Source organism: Peromyscus maniculatus, chromosome 21 (genome assembly GCF_049852395.1).
Source record: "Peromyscus maniculatus bairdii isolate BWxNUB_F1_BW_parent chromosome 21, HU_Pman_BW_mat_3.1, whole genome shotgun sequence".
Classification (NCBI taxonomy): domain Eukaryota; kingdom Metazoa; phylum Chordata; class Mammalia; order Rodentia; family Cricetidae; genus Peromyscus; species Peromyscus maniculatus.
Window position 1 is genome coordinate 21,601,493 of NC_134872.1, and position 20,489 is coordinate 21,621,981.

General features: G+C 46.2%; 2 protein-coding genes across 3 annotated transcripts in view; one reads left to right on the forward strand and one right to left on the reverse strand.

The window, feature by feature from the left end:
* Positions 1-7,566, reverse strand: part of Jmjd1c (jumonji domain containing 1C) — a 187,822-nt gene extending 180,256 nt beyond the window's left edge. The window contains exon 1 of one of the 2 annotated variants that reach the window (XM_076557066.1): positions 7,371-7,566. The gene's annotated coding sequence lies outside the window, so the exon portion shown is untranslated. Of the gene's footprint in view, positions 1-6,927; positions 7,049-7,370 lie in introns of those variants that run through there. The other variant, XM_042265580.2, reaches the window with a different exon arrangement.
* The window catches only part of Reep3 (receptor accessory protein 3), an 84,719-nt gene continuing 71,326 nt past the window's right edge, over positions 7,097-20,489 (forward strand). The window contains exon 1 of the mRNA XM_076557078.1: positions 7,097-7,292. Within this exon, the coding sequence (XP_076413193.1) occupies positions 7,261-7,292 (32 nt within the window). The 5' untranslated portion in view covers positions 7,097-7,260. The remainder of the gene's footprint in view (positions 7,293-20,489) is intronic.

Here is a 20,489-nt window from a genome sequence, read left to right on the forward strand (position 1 = left end):
GTAACTGCGATGGTGCTTTGATAGAACTAATTACACTCTAATTATCATGAGCTGGCTTTAAAAGTTTCCTAAGCCCAACTTGAGACTCTGAGATGGTTGACCTGGAGCAAGAACAGAATGGGTTCCGGCAGCATCACTGGTGATTTAAACAGAAGCCTTTCACAGGCCAGTTTGAAATACAACAAGTATAGTCAGCTTTTAAAATGCAAAGCAAGGGGCAAGAGCTACAAGATATACAGTCTGAAACAACAGGCCCGGATCACGTCTCAAGAGGATGCACACCATTAAAGGCCTGGTGTCCAGGGGAACGTAAAAACGTGGGCAAGCTGTCCTCTGAGATATTTAAATTCATCTTCTTGTGACAAGACAACTTGTGAGCAACAGTGCATTCATACAGTCATTTGGTGGGTAAAGTGGTAGCTAAGAAACTTTTTTTTTTTTTTTTTTTTTGGTTTTTCGAGACAGGGTTTCTCTGTGTAGCTTTGCATCTTTCCTGGAACTCACTCTGTAGACCAGGCTGGCCTCGAACTCACAGAGATCTGCCTGGCTCTGCCTCCTAAGTGTTGGGAAAAAAGGCGTGCACCACCAACGCCCGAGTCTGAGAAACTTTTTATCTGGTTTCCTTAAAAAATCAAGACACTGGGGCAGGGCACAATGGTCCAGTCTTTAATCCCAGCGCTCAGGAGACAGAGGCAGGCAGAGCTCTCAGAGTTAAAGGCCGGTGTGGTCTACATCGAGAGACCCTGTCCTTAAAAAAAGATAGATTAGAAATCCTGTCGCATGCGCTGACGAGGTTTATTAAAAAGTGAGCACATGCAGTCGGTGTTCCAGCCTTCACTCAACTTCCTGTCTTTCACCACTATCATTTGCTTGGGCATCCATGCTGCGTGAAGAGGTTCATGTCACCGCAGCATGCTTCTGAGGATCAGAGAACCACCTGGAGGAGTCAGTTCTCTCTTCCCATGTGTGTCCTGGGGATCAAAACTCAGGTTGCCAGTCCTGGGGGCAAGCATCTCTACCTGCTGAGTCATCTCACCAGCCCAATCAACCCGCCTTCTCAGCAAGGATTTGCTAATTTGGCCAACACCATGTAGGGGGAAAGTGAGAAACATGAATGAGAAGCAACGTTTTTAATTTTTTTATTTTTTTAAGAAGGCTGGGAGTTCGGAAGAAAGTTTGAAATCTGACCTGTGAGAAACTCCAGGGCAGCAAGGAAAATGAGGAGGTATAAAAAGAAATATTAATATGGCTGACAGTGGTGCATCAGTGCCATCAACGGACCCACACAGACGTCGGCTTTCCTGACAAACTCCACAGCTTACAAATAATCTTGCGCATCCTACCGATTCTAACACATATATTGTAACACCTATGAACCACTGCAGGGCAAGAACAGGAAAGCTTTACTGTCTTCCAGATCTGCTCTCGGCCTGTCCAGCCCTCCACCACCCCACAACTGTGAGAACCACTCATCTTCGAGCCTTTTCGGGTCACGGGCTTGAAGTCATAGTACACAGACGCTTCAGGAAGTGTTTCTTTCATAAGAATATGGGGTGAGGTTTCCTGGACTTGACTACTTCCTTTCTTTCAGCGCGGTCTAAATTTATTAGAATTTATCTACCCCCCCCCACAGGACATCTTGATCACATGTGCACGGTGACCAATGTCAGTAAAGCAGCTACAGACACGCACAGGTTTCCCTGTGACCGAAGTCAGCACTGGGGGGTGTGAGATCACTGGGCTGAACAGGTCTGATGCGGGAGAAACTGTCCATCAATCCGGCCATGCCATGTGTGCACATCACTGCACTTGCCTCCTCCCCAGGGCACCACATCTCAGCCAGCACTGCTGTCCTAGTGCTCTGGACTGAGTCACCCTCACAGGTGTGGAATGCATCCTGGTCAACCTGTGACAGACAGCGGACGGCTGGGCCCTTTTACATACTTATTGGTCATAGGTATTTCCTCCTAGGCAAGATGTCTCTTAAGATCTTTGGCCTATTTTGTAATCATTGCTGAAAAGCAGTGTTGATGGGGGCATCTCTATCTTGCTCCTGCCCCTAGCAAGAAAGCATTCAGGTCTTCACCATCAACTGTGATGATCATCTACAGTTTTGTTGACATCCTTCCCCAACCAACCTCTTTATCCCTGTTTGGCGAACACTTTTCACAATGAATTGATCTTGGACTTGTCAAGTGCTTTTCTTGTGTGTATTGATATGACCATATTGCTTTTACTTCCTAGCCTGTTGATGTGACAGAATTATTTTAAGTGATTTTCTATTGACAACTAGGCCTTTCACACCTGGGATGGCCCACTTCCTTACGGCGTATAATTTTTCATACATGATTGGGCTCTATTTGCTAGTATCTTGTTAAAGATTTTCGCATCTCAGTTCATGAAATGGTGGTCTCTTGTTTTCCTTACGTTTATCTGGCAGGTAGCTGTCCATTAAATCACTTTATACATAAGAATGGTCCTCCAGCAAGAAGGGGGTGGGGGATTTCGGAGCCTAAGACATCAGTTTTGTTTTGCTGGTTTTCTTAAGGACAGACATAACAAAAGCCTCTCTGTATCTTCTGAAAGAGATGGCACTTAATTTGTTCCTTGAGTATTTGGTAGAACTTACATAAAAATTGGAGTTTCTGAAGGGAACTGGATGATGACTGAGACAGTGGAACAAAAGGACTAGATTTTCCACATTTCGTTTTTCAGTATCACTCGGTATGTTTCAAATTACAACACAAGAATATAAATAAAAACTTTCAAATTTTCTGTTTGAACACTAAACAGCCATGGAATGGAATTACCAAGTATTTGAGCTTTCTGAAAATTAGATTGCAAACCCCATGGTTATCTGAAATCACAAAGCTCTATTTTACAATAAGGAACTAGGATTCAATCAATCTACTGTGTTTTTAATGAATGCTGAAAGTGCCTCACATATGTGTCTCTGCCACTTAACATAGTAGTGTGTGTGCGTGTGTGCGTGTGCGTGTGCGTGTGCGTGTGCGTGTGTGTGTGTGTGTGTGTTTAACCAGGAAGTGGGAGAAAGCTCTTTGGTCTTAATCCAGGTTTCAGGTGAGGCTCTATGTGAAGACTTGAAACAAGGCCAGCTCTCGGCGGGGCTTCCGAGAGCTAGCCATCCAAGACATTTTATTTTGCTTTCCCCATTTGTGAGCTGGTGAGCACCTCTTTATCGATACCTGTACTGACGACTGAACTCCAAATCTAATGTGTCTATTCTAATGAGATCCTACCCACTCTCAGCACCACCCCCTTATGACTCAATTTCCATGCAGGATGCCAAACTCTACAGAGTCTGCTGCAACCAGAACACCCAAAGGAGACTGGCTAAGAAAGTGGCAGGCAGGTGTTCATCTGCAGCACACAGAACAAGACCAAGTTTCTTTCTCCAAGTCCATCTCTCCCTATTACTGTTCTCTAAGTTACTATTAAGGTAATTCGGTAATTTGAGACTCTTTGCAAATGAAAGTATTTTCAATTATTTAAAAACACTCTATTAGAAATGGGAAGGTGACCTAGTATTCAGCCTCATTAGCATATTCATTAATAATTACATGAGTAGATACTATCTCTGTACCTTGTAATTCTGCTCTATACACTGGGATCTCTCTGCCTGAGGTACTTCCCTACTCTGTTGATTTGCTAATAACATGCAAAAGTGTACATTCAACTCTCTCCTAGGACCACTAAGTGAAGATGTTGGCAGTGAAAGCGAGCCTTTTAAAGGAGTCTTTACGTTTGATCACCATCATTAACATATTCATTCAAAATAAAGCACTCTGTGACTCACCGTGCACCTCATTACTAGTAAAAAGAAACAGGTCTCTTGAGAAAATGTCCTCTGTCCTACATACATGGCCTCCCATCAAAACTGAACTCAATATCCATGGAAGGAAAGTGTCCTTGCAGAACACAAGGAAGGAAGCGCTTCACCCACAACACACAAACGGTGATGAAATGTACGAAAACAAAACAACGGCTTTCAATTTTTTTTTTCCTACCTTCTCTGTGGAATGATGGCAAGCCTGCCAAGCAAGACCACATCATAAAGGCCGCTCAGAGCGAGAGAGCCGGCTAAGTGGTTAACAGTGCTTGATCCTCAGCCTTCAGGAAGACCATACTTCCAATCCCAGCACCCCACCCTACCCCCCACGGCTGCCCTCCAGCCCATAAGGCAGGCTTGGTTACCCACGTTCTTTTATAACCCCCGTGTGGTCAGGGGCAAAGACTGGAGGATCAGTGGGGTCTGTTGACTGAAAACATAAACTCTCCAAGTTCACAATGACCCTGCCTCAAAGGATAAGACAAAGAACAGAAGATGCCTGACACCCTGCAAGCAAGGGCGCATGCACACACCACACACACACACACACACACACACACACACACACACACACAGCTGGGCTGTGTATTTGCTTTTCTCACATAGTACCAAAGCCTCATCTTACACAGTGAGGCATGTATCTAACGGCCATCTATTAGCAGATTTTAAGTATCTGAGGTTCAATAAGAGAAACAGCCACCTCTAAAAGCCGAGCACTTTCCACAAGAGGCTCCTCCTTAGACAGACTGACTCTTATTTAGGTCAATAGTTCTCAACCATATCAGATTCTATGTAGCCCTTCTGTAAAACACTTTCCAATTTCTACTATACTCTACTCTGAAATGCAATGAATAATCTTCCTACAGACAATTTCAAACAAATCCATCTATCCTAAATAAAATAATAAATGGAAAGGGAAAATGAAAATAACTTATAAAAAAGCATATCAACATATGAAGGCTGGGGCAAAATAATCAGCAACTAGACATGACTGCATTGCAAACCTGCCTATGATGCAATGTTCCAAAACCATAAACAACTTCTAATCAAGTTGTGAACAGAACAAACCTTCCTTTAATTTATACAACAGGAATGTAGAGAAACAGATACAAGAAAATCCAGTCTTGGTTAAAACTGTGACTATAGAGTGAAAATTTCAGGCTCAGATAATTACAAATGTTACAGGAATGTCAAGCACGATATTCCTATGAAGGACATAGGAACATTCTTTGTTCAGTGAGTCCCGCACATAGCAAAAAGTATAGCATCCCAGCCCCCATCCACCACATGTTAGTGGTTAATCCCAATTACAAACCACTAAGGGGGGGGGGAGCTTGCTAATTTCCCCCTAGAGAGCAAACTCCCTGAACCAACCGGCTTCCCCCCCCCCCCCAATTTAGGTATGAATCACAGTATTGGAGTTCAGCTCTATTACCTATGAACTATGTGATCACTGGCTAATGAGTTAAGTTCTCTAAACCTCTGTTTCCATGGTATCAAAGAGAATCAACACTCCAGGGCTGTCTGGAGTGTCAGGATGACTCAACAACACTGTTAGCAGCACAGGGTGGGTGGTTTACAACCCGTGGCTTTTTGAAATGGGAACAAGGGGGCTATGTCCTGCAAACAATAACAAAAAGCATCAGTGCAGAAAAAAGCAGAAGAAACTAAATAAGAGTGAAAGAAGTCCAAAATTTTAGGAATAAGTTACAAGGGCCCAGGGGTGGGGAAATGCAGATAATTGTCAGGAAAATCAAGGTCAGAAAGGTAGAGAATGGGGAATAAAGTATTCAAGATTAAAAAAAAATAAATCAGTCAAAGGCACAAAAGCACAGCTTGGTTCAGGGAAGAGAGGCAGGGAAAGGCAGATAAAGTAAGGGTCAGGGAGAAAGGCTGTAAAGACATTACAGGACCTTGCCCATGGAAGGGTATGAAGGACACTGAGTGTGCCAGAAAACCTGGGCTTAGATGGCAAACGCGACTCCCCGATAACGCTGAATAACGGCCAAACTAAATAATTCAGAACAAACACAAATTATCATTGCAGCCCCTGAAATAAAACCACAAACAAAGTCTTAATGTAAACAAGCAAAAAAGAGCCCAAGAGCAGAGAGCAGCCTGAGTTCTTTTCTTCCTGGTTCTGGGGATGGAATCCGGCAGGCCTCGGGCTCCAGGGTGCTGGGATCACAACAGGCCTTCACCACCATGCCTCGCCTGCTCCTTTCTTTAATAACCAAAATTCTTCTTAATTTATAGGCCTCATGAACTAAAAGGAACTCAGGATAACCTATCCCTGTCCCCTGATACCATTCCAGGCAAATCCGAGCCCTTCCTAAACACATTAATTAGCAATACCTTACATCACCCTTGAAAAGCAGGAGGTAAGCTAGAGTATTATTAGCCTCTTTTTTATTATGGGGAAACCGGGGAACAAAAAGATTAAATTACAGTATGTCACAAAATCAGCCATCATATTTTCTAGTGCTTTAATTAAAGGCACCAAGCCCACATTACAGACTTCCCAGCTTAGAACTTTTACTACCGCCTCAGCCGGGGGACTGAGAGAAAAACACCTACTACGGTAACTTAAAGGTTATTTTCTCAGTCTGGTGGTCCTCGTCACCCACAACTCAGGAGTTTCAAATTTCAGACCGTGTAAACAGTAACCTACCCCTCCCCCCCCCAAAAAAAAAACCACACAAACACACACACCGGAAAGAAAAAAAAAATGAGGACACTTGTAAACAGCACCACGGGTCGGAAATCCTGGGGCCACGTTTTACTCGGGCTATGTGGCAGGCAACACCGGAGCCGGCTGGTGCCGACGGAAAAGGTGCCCCAGGGGCCCCCAGCGCGGCCTGGCCGTCACCGCACGCCCATCACTCCAAACATGACCCCAAACGCTCTCCCTTGGCCCCCGCATTGCACCAACGAGCCTCGCGGTACCAAGCCCGGCCTGGGCGAGCTAGGCTAGGCCCTAGCTGCCGGGCTTCCGTGCGCCCCGGAGCCGCACCTAAGCCAGGCACTTCCCCACCCCGGTTCCCCCGCGCCCGGCCTCCGCTCCCACGCGTTCTCACCGCTCGACCGACCGGCGTCCCCCGACGCAGGGAAGCGAGCTAGCCGCGCAGGTCGGTGGAGCGCAGCGCCCGTCGGGGTCCCGGAGCCGCCGCCTATCAGCGGAGCGCAGGGGCGGGGCCGGCGGGGCCGCGGGGCCGCGGGCGGGGGCGGGCGGGGGAACCGGGCGCCGGGCGGCTCCGGGCGCCGCGCGCACACGCGCACACACACACACACACACACACACATACACACACAGACACACCGGGCCGGCTCCCGAGGGCGCCAGCGCGGCCCCGGGGAGCGCGAGCTGGGCGAGCGCGCGGCCTGCGGTCAGCGGCCCAGCGGCCGGAAAGATGGTGTCCTGGATGATCTCCCGAGCCGTGGTGTAAGTGACCGGGACGGGGGAAGGCGCTCGGGGCCCGGTGGCGGGGCCGAGCACGAAGGGGCCGCGCGGCCTGCTCACCCGTGTCCGAGTCGCTGCGGGGCTCCGGGGCGGCGGCGCTGGGTTGGGAGCAGGGCGCGGGCGGCCGACGGGCTCTGCTCCGTGGGGCGGCTCCCCGGCGCGCGGCGGGCGCTCTGCTCGGCTTCTCCGCTCCTCGGCTCCTCGGCTGCGCGGCGAGCGCCGCTCGGCTCCCTCCTCGGCGGCTTCGCGGCTCCTCCGCTGCCCGGCGGTGCGCGCGGCGGGCTCTGCTCGGCTCCGCGGCGCGCTCCCGGCTGCGGCTCCCGCTCCCGTGGTCCGCGCTGCGCGGCACCGCCCTGCGCAGGCTCCGCCGACGCTGAGCGCGGGAGGCCGGCGGGGCTCCGGATGCGCCCGAGCCTTTGTCACCAGGTCTACCGCGTTGCGGTGTCTGTCCCCCCCCGGCGGCCGTGCGCCCCGCGGTCACGTGTAGTAGGTGGAGAGATCGGTGGTAGCGCCCTGAGTGCGGAGCCCTGCTCAGAGGGCCCGAGGTAGACAGCTAACCCAGGAAGGAGCCTGGCCTTGAAAGGTCGGCCATACCCTGACTCCGGCCCTGTTTGGGAGGAAATATTTGCGATGGAGAAGGCGCAGGTGCCTGTCGCCTTTGTTCACATCATCTTTTCACTTTATTGTGATACCAGCCGGAGCTGCGGGTTGGAAAGGGGGATGGAGGGGAGTTGAGTTGTGGTGTTTAATCCGCAGAGGTATTGGAATACACGTTAAACCGGTCTTCCACCTTAGCCCTGTCCACACTAAAAGAAAGCCACCGAATAAACTTCAGTAATTTAGGTTGAGCCTGGGGACGACGATTCATTATTCATGTAGGAGTAATGTCATCTGAGTACCTTAATGAAATGTTTATACGAGGTAACAGGCCTCGCTGATTAGCTTATAATTTGAAGGGAGAAAATAACATTACTTAGGTTTTTTTTTTTTTAAACTGCGAAGGAGCTAAATTTTCTAATTTGGTTTTATTTCATTTGGAAGTGAACTAGGTAACCTAATTTGCAATGCATTCAAAATTTGTCATTTTATAAAATGCCTCAAGCTTTGAAGTCCCCGAACTTATTGTGTTCATCTAAAACCCCAAAATAAATAGTTACACCATGGGTGTCTTCCAGTTGTTTTTTTTAGCCTTTTCCAGGAGAATCTTTGGGTTTCCACATAATCCAGGCATACTTTTTGCTAAGGAAGTATAGTTGACTAGACAAGACTACCAAAAGCCCCTCAACTGTTTTGCCTTAAATGCCCCCCATTAAAAAGCTGTACTTGTTGTTTGAGCTCTTCTCCCATTTGCACTAATGGGAAATTATGGAACAGTTTGGGTGAGTTTGCATTGCCCAAAGATTTTATTTTTTATTTTTTATTATTGAAGAGGAACGTGTTCCCAGTGCTGCCTCCAACACAAAGGTCGGTACCACGTAGGAGATCTTCATGGAACAGACATTTCACATTCACAGATATCTACTGGACAGGTCACAATGTCAAGTCGTAGGAGAGTTATGCCCAGTGTAATACCCGGTGTTAGACAAGGAAGAGATTATATGTGGTTGGAGAGCCATCAAAGAAGGCAAGATAAGGCCTTGAAGAACAAACCCAATCTAGACAGCCAAAGAGGAAGCAGGAAAAAGATCTCTGGTAGGTGGAGTGCTAGAAACCAGAGCCCAGGTAGATTTACCCAGGGAACAGGGAGAGAGAAAGCACCACCATTGTCTGAAGAGTTGGTAATCCCAGAGACTCCATGAGTAGAAGCCACGGAGGAGGGTCCCTTACTGAAGAATGGATGCATGCACACCTTGCATTGCAGCCGCTGGAATTTAAGGTCTGGGGTGAAGGGGAAGCGGGGAAAATGGGGGGGTGATTAACAAAAAGGTTATTAAAAGGTGCGTTCATCAGGAGTGAAGAAATGTATTTCCTGAGCTTTAGACCCAGCACGGGGGAAGCCCATCGTCTGTGTCCTTCCCTCTGCTCTTGAGTTTGTCTTTACACATGGGAGTAGTCCTAATACCCACACAGACCTAAGCACATGTTCCAAACCATGAATTTATTTATTTACTATTATTTATTTAGAATTCATGTATGTACGTCCTTCCTAGCCAACTGAAACAGCCAGCTGGTCCTAAACAAGACCTAACGGGTTTCTCAGCGTGAGCCTCTCATGGTGCCACTTAAGGACAAAAGACTTCTTTATTTGTTTTGGGGTGTTCTTGGGGATATGTGTCAAGGACAACCTGCAAGAATCAGTTCTTTGCTTCTACCATGTGAGTCCCAGGGATTGGACTAGGGACCTAGGCTTGGCAGCAAGTAGAACATCCTCATTTCAAAATGATTATCGTAAGTAAGTCAACTTACTTAAATGTCACAAGAACAACAAATTAGCAGTATTTATGTGTATGTGGGTATATATATATATGTGTACCATGTTTCTGCTGGGTCCCTAGGAGGTCAGAATACAGTGTTATATCCCTTCCATGTGGGTGCTGAAACCAAACCTGGATCCTCCTCTACAGGAAACATAAGAACGCCTTAATCACTAAGCCAGCTCCCCAGGTTAGCAATTCTTAAGGAATGGTAATATGAGCATACCATGTAATGCTAAATTCCTATACACTGCCCATACCTCACGTTCTGAAAGCATGGCTCACAAACTGAGGGAAATAACCCCCTTCCCCAGCTTCTCTCAGTTTATGTTCTATAGCACTGTACACAAAATCAAAACTCAGACTAACTTATCTAAAATTAAATATTAGCTCTGTCACTTACGGACAGTGACTCACCCCGTGAGATAAGGTGCATTCCTATATATAATGCCCATATGCAACATGTGATGGATAGTAATCTTTCTGTAAGTGCCAGTAAATAATTAGGAAATAAAACACCAATATAAGTATGCTCAACTGCTTCCTCCCTCCCTCCCTCCCTCCCTCCCTCTCTTTCTCTCTTTCTATCTAATTGACTTCAAAACAAGGAAGCACATACCCCCCCCAAATACCTACATAGGGAATTTTAGACTACTTTATGTTTAATTTTTCCCCTCTGAGCCTGTGTTTAGATAACAAAGTTATACATAAAAAAGTTTTATACTATAACACTTTATAGGGGATGCTATAATGTAGGTACAGTTCTGCAATGAGCATCCTTCTTATAACATCTTGAGGATTTCCTTAAGATAAATACATGACAAGTACATCTGAATCAGACTTTTATGGTTTTCATTATCATTGGTCCAAAATGGCAAATTCTTTTCCAAAAAAATTATTAATGTCTTTTTATGCAAAGCCCGGGCTATGGTGGTGCAGGCCTTTAATCCCAGCACTCGGGAGGCAGAGACAGGTGGATCTCTGTGAGTTCCAGGACAGCCAGGACTACACAGAGAACCCCTGTCTCAAAAAACCAATACAGTAAAAAATAAGAAGAAAAAAAAGATGCAGCCTGGCGTACTTATACTGGTGTTTTGTTTCCTAATTATTTACTTATTAATTCTTACTATGCAAACAACCTGCATGTCTGATCACTTGCCTCTAGGGGCTTCTTTGTCTTCCCTAAGCTCCTTACTGGATGGGGAAACTCGGACTGTTTCATACTGGATCAAAATATGTTTTAATCCAATTTTACTTCTCTTTCAGATGTTATTTTTAGTTATATAGGTCATAGTTTTAGTGTGGTGTATGTGTGTGTGGTGGACATGTATGTGTGCACCTGTCTGGGCAGGTCTGTGTGTGTGTGGAGCCAGAGGTTAACGGCAGATGTTTTCCTCTGTTGCTGTCCCCTTTATTATTTGAGACAGGGAGATTCTCTCTGAGCCTGGAGCTCACCAGCTGGCTAGCCTGGCTGGTCGGCAGACCTCTGAGATCCATCCTCCTGTCTCTGCGCCCAAGCACTAGAGCCAGGGGTGCCTCTGCCGTGCCCAGATGTTTCCATGGGTACTGGAGATCGGAGCCCAGGTCCTCATGCTCTCAGAGCAGACATGTTACCCCCTGAGCCGTCTCCCCGCCCTTTAAGAACATTTCCGTTTGTTTTTTATTTGTTCTTGCTTATTTGAGCAGTACTATGGATCAAACCTAGGACCTGGTGCACACTAGTCAAACGTGCTAACACTGAACTACAGCCTCCCAGCTCTTAAACAATTTGATTTTTGTTTTTTTACTTTGTGATGTCTTTATATAAATCCAGAAGTTTGAGAAGTACTCTTTTCTCATACAGAATTGAATTGTGGAGAGCTCTCTGTTCCCTTCTTCCATGAGCAAGGCATTTTTGTTTTTTGTTTTACCATGATCGCATCATCTGGCAGCAGTCATAAAACTCCCCTCTTCTTCCTTTAACTCTTTGTTCTAGTTTCATTTCTGCTGCTGTGACAAATATCCCCGACAAAAAGCAACTTAGGGGAGGAAGAGTTTACTTTGACTCACAGTTCCAGCTGCCAGTCCATTCTTGCAGGGACGTGAAGGCGGGAACTTAAAGCATCCTATCCACAGCTGGGGGTGGGGGTTGGTCCTCACTTCTTTTCCTCTAGCTTTCTCCTCTCTTATACAGCTCAGGACCTAGGGAATGGTGCCACCCACGGTGGACTGGGTCTTCCTACATCAATTAACAATTATGACTGTTTCCCCCCATAGGCATGTCCACAGGCCAACCTGATGTAGATCATGCCTCATTAAGACTCTTCCCAAGTGATTTTAGGTTGGGCCAAGTTGATGGTTAAAGCTAACCAGCATTATTGGTCATCTTTATTTATATTTATTTAATGGACATATCTTTGGAGACAAAGTTGTACACCTAAAAACTGTGTACAAACAAAAAAAGGTTTTTGCCTCCTTTTTTAGAATTAGTAAAATATATTTACCACTCATGCTCTTATATTTGCAAAGACCACTGTGACTGAGAGTCAGGGAAGATGGCATGGTCACTCACGTCCCGTGGACAAGGAAAATGTAGCATTTGGGGTGGCACTGTTGGTTAGGGATCAAGTTAACTAAGAAGCAGACCACCAAGTGTCACTATACTACATAGCCATTCACAATGATTGTCAAAGCTTTGGAGACAAGCTCTTACTATGTACCCCAAGCTGGCCTCACACTCACAGCAGTCCTCCTGCCTCAACCTGCCAAGTGCTGAGATCACAGGCATGAGCTACCTACCACACCCAGCTCAAAGTTTAAAAGTTCCTTTTAGTGTGCTAAGTTTTCTTAAGTTTTATTTTAGTGTATATGTAGGTGTGAGTGCCTACATGTATGTTTGTGGTAATGTGTGAATACCTGACGCCCTCAGAGGCCAGAAGAAGTTGTTGGATCCCCTGGAACAGGAGTTAGGCAGTTAGTTGTGAGCTGCCATGTGGGTGCTAGAAACCCAGCCTGAGTCCCATGCAAGAGCAACAAGGTCCCCTAGGGGCTGAGCCACCCCTCCAGCCCTTATGCCGGGTTTTTCTTACCCTCAATACTATTGAGGTTTTGGATTAAATGCTTCCTTATTATGACGGTGCTGTGCATTATGCGGTATTTAGCAGAACACCTGGCCTCAGGAGTCATCATACCCCCACTTCCCTAGTCCTAAGAGCCCAAACATCTCTAGATAGTGCCCCGTGTGTGCCACCTCATGTGCAGAATTGCCTCTGCCTGAGAGCCTCCAGACTAGGTGAAAGGGCAAGGCAAACTATGGGAGGGAAAGAACCTGGGAGCTGTGAAGGCCAGTACGGTCACGCGTGGCTATTTAATTGTGAATTAATGAAATAAATTCCAAAATTCGGCTCCTCGGTCTTGATAGCCACATTTTAAGTACTCAGTGGCCACCTTATTGGGCAGCGCCAAAATAGAACTTTTTCCTCTTACAGAAAGTCCTATTGACTATAGAAAATATAGTCACCTGCCTGGCACATCCATCCGAAACTGACTGGGTTGTTTCCTGTTTGCTGTTCTGTGTGTCCTTATGGGAGACACTGGGATTCCTATAGTGATGTTGGGAAGTTCACCGGGATAGCGCTTTCCTCTGAACACTTTGTGGAAAATACAATTGCTAACCAAGCTGTCTTGTCCTTGTATGCTATTTCAATAGTCACTTCTGTTGCTGTCATTTAGAGACTTTTTCGAGAGTAATAAAACTACTGAATTCTTCAAAAATTCTCACATTATAATATTCTGAGTATCACTCCATATCTTCCGAGTTTCTGTGGGACACAGTGGAGCTGTGGAGTTCTCATATATAAGACTGGGAGGGCAGCTCAGAGACAGCTTTCTTCTTTGGGGTTTGTATGTTGCTTGGCTTTAGAGGATGTGTTGTTTGTTTGTTTGTTTGTTTAGACAAGTTCTTCCTCTGTAATTCAGTCTGGCCTTGAACTCAGGATCTTCTCATCCTCAGCCTCCTGAGCACCGGGATTACAGTTGTGAGCCGCCACAATTGGAGGCAGGCGAGGGTTGCCTAACTGGCCCAGGCTCCGGATCTGGGTCTTCTCAGATGAAAAGATACTGAGATTGTGTGTTAGCTTCTTTTCTATTGCTGTGCTAAGACACCATGACCAAGCAATTTATAAAGGGGAGCACTGAATTGGGTTTATGGTTCTGGAGGGTTAGAGTCCATGGTAGCTGAGAGCTCATATCTCTAACCTTAAGGAGGAAGCAGGGTGCACTGTGGATGACAGTACACTTGTGAGACACCCAAGACACAACCTCCTCCAACAAGGCATTGCCCCCTAGTCCTTCCCAAACAGTTCCACCTACCGGGTACCAAGTATTCAAGCATTTGCGCCTAAGGGGGCATTTCTCATTCAAACTTACATGGATTAGAAATATTAAGCCAGGCATTGCTAGCACACACCTTTAATCCCTGCACTTGGGAGGCAGAGGCAGGTGGATCAGTTCGAGGCCAGCCTGGTCTACAGAACTAGGTCCAGAACAGCCAGGGCTACACAGAGAAACCATGTCCAAAAAAACACACACACACAGAAATATGAAGGTGAAGGTTACCATCATGTTGCCAGTGTCTGCATGGCTAAACCAGAGCTAGCAAGGAAATAAAAAGTGAAAGCCATAGGAAGAATCTAGACATGGGTTTGTACTGACCAGTAATTCAGAAAGTAATTTCAGGAAGTGTTCAGATATCCTCATACAGAATGCGTTGATCTTTTCAGGTAACGGTGTGCCAGTCTTAGGAAATAATTATTTGCACACATAAGTGAAATCAGTCATTCTGCTGCCGACAGCTTCATTAACCTTTTATCGTGTCACAGTTCTGGGAAGTGTATGGCTTCCTGGCCCTGATACAGCAGAGCACCACAAACTGGGTCACTTCAGAAGTCTGCGACGGGGTGACAACAGGTCGGCTCCTAAGGGCTGAGGGAGACTCCGTGTGGAGCCTCTGCCTTCTGGTGGTCTGCTAACCGTCTCCGGTGCGGCCTTCTGATCTCTTCATCTTCACACAGATGTCTGGTGGGGTGCTGGTCCAAATTCACCTTGGATCGTAGCCTGCTCAGACTTCCCTTTAACTTGATGATGCCCGTAAAGACCCTGTCTCCGAATAAGGTCACCTTCTAAAGCAGGGCTTTGGTCTCTGACAGCGCACAGGGGTCTTCAGGCATGGAGAGGGTTGCAGGCAGAGGCACAAGAACTGGATTAAAGGGGAAATTAACGAAATAGCTGTCTCAATAGGAGTTTAGTCTGTGGGGGGAAGGGTGCGAATTTTGTACTGTGAAATCACAGAGCTAGAGCTGACAGTGGGCGTAAGGAAGCTCGAAAGGACAAACTTATGTGTTCTCACCTTTCTCCTTGTTGACACAGGGTCTCCACGGTCGCTGCTCTGCACTGTGTGCTCTAGGCTAGCTGGTCCAAGAGCTTCCGGCCACTTCCGTTTCCACCCTCACAACTCCCTGTCAGAGGGCTAGCATTTCAGACGCTTTCTCTCTCTCTCTCTCTCTCTCTCTCTCTCTCTCTCTCTCTCTCTCTCTCTCTCTCTCTCTCTCTCTCTCTCTCTAATGTGCTTGAGTGTCTTGCCTGCATGTATCTCTGTTTACCATATGCCTAGTGCCCACAGAGGCCCAAAGAGGACATCGGATGCCCTGGAACTGGAGGAGTCAGAGCTAGCTGTGAACCAGCATGACACAGCCAGCTTTTTATGTGGGTACCAGGGATCAAACTCAGGTCACTGGGCTTGCTTGCACAGGGAGCGCTTTACCCGCTGAACCAACTTGACAGCCCGTAAAGGACAATTTTATAACCTCTAAAATTGTTCACCATTAGCTGCCAGCCTTGTGAAAGAAGTGTGTGGTCTCCACTGAGACCGGAAGGTAATGTAGAACCCTAGTGAAGATGTTGACTCTGCTGTTTGTGTGCTTTCTCTGGAGAATCATAGATAAAGTGCTTGGGAGAAAGATATGTATATATAAAACTACAGAAATATTTAAATGAATATATTAATCTGTATCATAAGAATATTATTGTTGACATTAAAAATGATGCCTTATTGGAAACACACTGATAATGGGACACTTTTTCATCTTCAAACATTACCACTCTTTTTTGGGGAGTGGGGCTGAAATGAGGTCTCTCTATGTAGCCCTGGCTGTCCTAGAACTTGCTGTGTAGACCCAGGTTGGCCTTTAACTCACGGGGCCTTTATCTGTCTTCCTCCTGATGGTATGCACCATCACACCTGGCCAAACTTTCCCAAGCTTCAGGGCTTCCAAAAGTTGGAAGATGCTTTCATCAAAACTATAAAGTAAGTAAACTGCCTCTTGTCCTTGGAAAGGCCCAAAGATTCACACCCACAGCACTACAGACAGGGGACTAAGCCTTCAGGAAACATTCATGACCCAAATGGTAACAAAACCTGGTAGAGTTTTTTCAGAGTAGCCCAGGAATCAGTAAGGCCACTGAAGAAAAGGCAGATTCACCCTGCCATTCTTACAGTGGCTGGCATTAGACTTAATGGAACTCAGAAAAGAATACAGAAGCTGTTCTAGGCATGCGTGGCACTCTAATGGGACAGAGACAGACGTCGGAGTCAGGGGGGTGCTTGTCTGGCAGGCCACACACCGGAACCATACAGGAAAGATTAGTACGCCGTAAGAAAGGAAGGGAAAAGTCAGCCAGCCAGAGTGGTACATGCTTGCCAATCCAAGCTTCTTGAGAAGCTGACAAGAGGATCCTGTGAGCCAGGGAATGGAAGGACAATATAGCAATACCCAGTCTCAAATTAAAGCAAGATCAGCCGGGAAAACGGAGGTATATAGAATGTAACAGATGTTGTTATGGTGGCTTTAGTTTTCTCTCCAAAAAAAAAAAAAAAAAAGAAGTCCTGGACTACATGAGACCTGGTCTCCATTAATAAATAAATAAGTTTACATACATTCACCATTCTTGACAATAATTTTTATCTCTGCCAATCTCTGTAGAAAAATATCCAACCATTTAAGCAGCCTTTTAAGTATGTACACTTTTTTTTTTTTTTTAAATAACTGGGAATATAGTTTTCTCGATTCCTATCTAACTTAGGGTAGGGAAGGAAGTCGTATTGGAAAAGCTGGCACTAGAGTGAATCATGGTTTTAAGTCTAAGAGAAGAGTAGACAAATGAGTGACATCTCACAGAGGAAACCAGTGCAGACAGATGTACAAAGGATCGGCTTATTCGTTTTCAGGGCAATGTAAGTGGAGACCATATTGAAAATTCTGTTTAACACCTACTAGACGGCAAAAGTTAAGAACTCTGCAAATACCAAGTGTTGGCAAGGACGCATGGAGCAGCCATGTCTTCCTTAGAATGCCAGTAGGAGCAGAAGATGGCTAGGACTAGAGGATTTAAAAGATTTTGGCCCTGACTGACAGTATTGATCACTCACATACCCTGGAACCCAGCAACCCCATAGCTAGTTCCATATCCTGAAAGAAATTAAATGCGCACGCCAAGAGACATCCGCAGGGGTGCTTATGGGAATGTCTGTACAGCAAAAATTCACCAAAGACACCATTTTCCACAGGCGGGAAGAATGAGTAAATGCTGGTATGCGTCTCTACATAATGGAGTGTTGTACTGACTATAAAGCCGACTGTAGTGAGCATTGCTGAGGGAGAGTATTCAGAGAATTACAGTATTGTGTATGAAGCAACCCGGGTATGACTATGAATTGCGTGACGCCCTCCTTAAATGTCTCCGCATAGGCAAGACTATGATAGTCAAATTGCATGTGTGTGCCGTCTTTTTTTTTCCCCCCTCAGAAAAGCGAATATTGGGCACAAACTTTAGGATAAGGGTTAAGCAAAGGGATCTAGAGGTTGGTATTATGGCATCCTGCTCCTAAGTCTGCCAGATTCACGGAATTCACTTGATCATGCTATAGAACATAGAGATGGGGGTCATATACTCTTTCCTTTGTATCAGCCTTTACACTGGAAACATGTTTCACACTTGGAGTGAGTTGGGAGCTACCTGCAAGAACTAAAGGGACAAGCTGAGGCAGGCAGGGAGCAGATACCATGGGAAGGAGAGGCTGCTGCTCCTGTCCCAGCCCATATGTTCTTGCTGGTGTGAGGGGCCGGTTTTAGTGCTCCGCCAGGCCACAGATGGAGGCAGGGAAGGAGCCGCACCTGTCATCACGAGGCTTGGAACAGAAGGCCAGAACCTTTGAGAAACTACCGAGCAGGCTGTCTCTTGTCCTTTTTCTCAAAGCTGGTCTAAGTCCAGTGAAGAATGGCCAACTTCATGTTTACCCAAAGGGTTTTTGAGGCTCTAGAAGCAGATGCATAGCTGGCTAGTTAAATGCTCTCTTTTTTTATTTCCACTGATTGTCAGATGAGAGTTGAATACTTTTTACCTTTTTTTTAAATTTTGAGGAGACATGGGTGTGTCACAGCGTTGGTGTAGAGGGTAGAGGGCATCCCATGGATTTCAGGCCTCGCCTCCCACCTTGTTTGAGACAGGGTCTCTTGTTTGTCTCTGGGTATACCATCCTAGCAGATCTTTGGACTTTTGGGGCTTCAGTATCTGCCTCCCATCTCACTGTAGGTGTGTTGGGATTGCAGGCATGGGATCCAAACTCAAGTCCTCACCCGTGCATGCAAATGCTTTACCCACCTTACCATTTCTCCAGCCCCAGGAGTTACTCTCCTGTCTACACTTTGACATGTAACATATACTATAAAAAGTAGCTCAGCACTTTTATGTGTGAATTAATGTGGCCAACCCCGGGAGGTAATATGGATAATGAAATGTAGTAGACTAAAGTCTACACTCAGTGGCTGTGTTTTGTGTTTTAATGCTATTGCTGGTCTGTTTTGATGGACTGACTAGTCAAAAATCTTACATTGCTTGAGACTACCCAGTGCTTCCAGAAAAGTAATTTGAGTTGAAGATGTGGCTCCGTGTTAGAGTTCTCACCTTGCATGCATGAAGTCCTGGGTTCAGTCCCCATCTCTGCAGGCAGAGAAAGAGACAGAGAGAAGGAGAGGGAAGGAGGGACTGGGGGGGGGGGGGGAGTTCACGTAGCATATGTGTTTTAGAGCAATTCCACGGGATTCAAAGGGGAAGAATTTGCGGTGGGTTCTAGGTGGCTCAGAACTGTCGGTGGCAGGAGGCATCTGGTACCAACGGGAAGCCTGGCGTGGAATTAGGTATTCCTTCACCACCCTGAGCTCTCTTTATCTGAAAGAAGGAGAACATGAAGAGGTGTGTGTTTCCCCTGGGCTCACGGTTGCTGTAGGGGCGATCTGGCTAAGGCATCTGTCACTCTCTGGTGGCCAGGGTATTTTTGGCTTGTCAACCTGGTCCCTTGCTCTTGTTCATTCCCCGTGCTGTGTTCACATGGTCAGTAAATCACACACACACACACACACACACACACACACACACACACACACACGGTCAGTAAATCACACACACACACACACAGAGCCTCAGAGCATCCAGAATCAGAGCATCCAGAACCGGATATGAGACATCAGCTTGTAGATTTGCAGCTCTGTCTGTAAAGATACGTAATTTGAGGATGCTGGGTTGGAATTTTAAAAGTCACCTCTACACCCCCACCTCCACCCCCACCCCACCCAGACCTCCATTCCCACCCCACCTGGTTCCCCGTCCCCCACCCCACCCAGACCTCCATTCCCACCCCACCTGGTTCCCCGTCCCCCACCCCAGTAATGCAGCAGTCACTCAGACGTAAAAACACTTTGCAAATGTAGCTTTTTCGGCTTGGAAAGTGTTTTTACCTCCATATGGGCTCTGAATGACCTAGATTCCCTCTAGGACTGGTTGGATTCTTATTTTGCTATGGTTTATCAGTCTTTATGTTTTGCTAACATTTTAATCCAGGAAACCAAGTTCTGGTAAACAGATAAGATTTTCCGACCTTGAAACGGAGCGTGGTCACCCATGCTTGTAAACCTAGCGCTTGAGAGTTGGAGACAGGAGAATCACAAGTTCCAGGCCTGCCTAGACTATATATGAGCCCCTGTCTCAAAAGATTTCCCAGCCTTATTTACCCTCTCGAAATGAATTCTCTAAGATGAGATTGTTTAAAATTATAGCTTGGGGCCAGAAAAGCAGTTCTAGCGTGATTTAATTTGAGAAATACCATTGATGGAATGATGGCTTTGACCTCTTAAGACATCTTTATTTCAGTGTTTCGGTGCTCCTAAAAAAGAGTATCCATTTTCTATCTTTTTGTTGTTATTGTTTGTTTGTTTTTGTTTTTTATATTTGTTTTGTTTTGAGACTGGGTTTCTCTGTGTAATCCTGGCTGTCCTGGAACTTGCGATATGGACCAGGCTGACCTCAAACTCACAGAGATCTGCCTGCCTCTGCCTCCTGAGTGCTAGCAGTATCCATTCTCATATAGACACTGAATACCTTGTGAGCATCAGAGACAGATGCTGAATGCCTCATTAGAATACAATGATACCTGCCACTCTGGAGGCAGAGGTGAGATGATCACTTGAGCCCTCACATTCCAAACCAGCCTGGGCAGACTAATGAGACCCTGTCACAAAGAAGAGGGTGGGAGGCACACACGGACACACATATCATTAGAGCTCATGAGTACTATAGCTTATTTGGAAGCTTGTAGAAACCTTTTTCCTGGACCCCATTCCCAAAGAGTCTGATTGAGCGGATCTAGAAGGGGCTGGGCATCCTTATTTCCAAG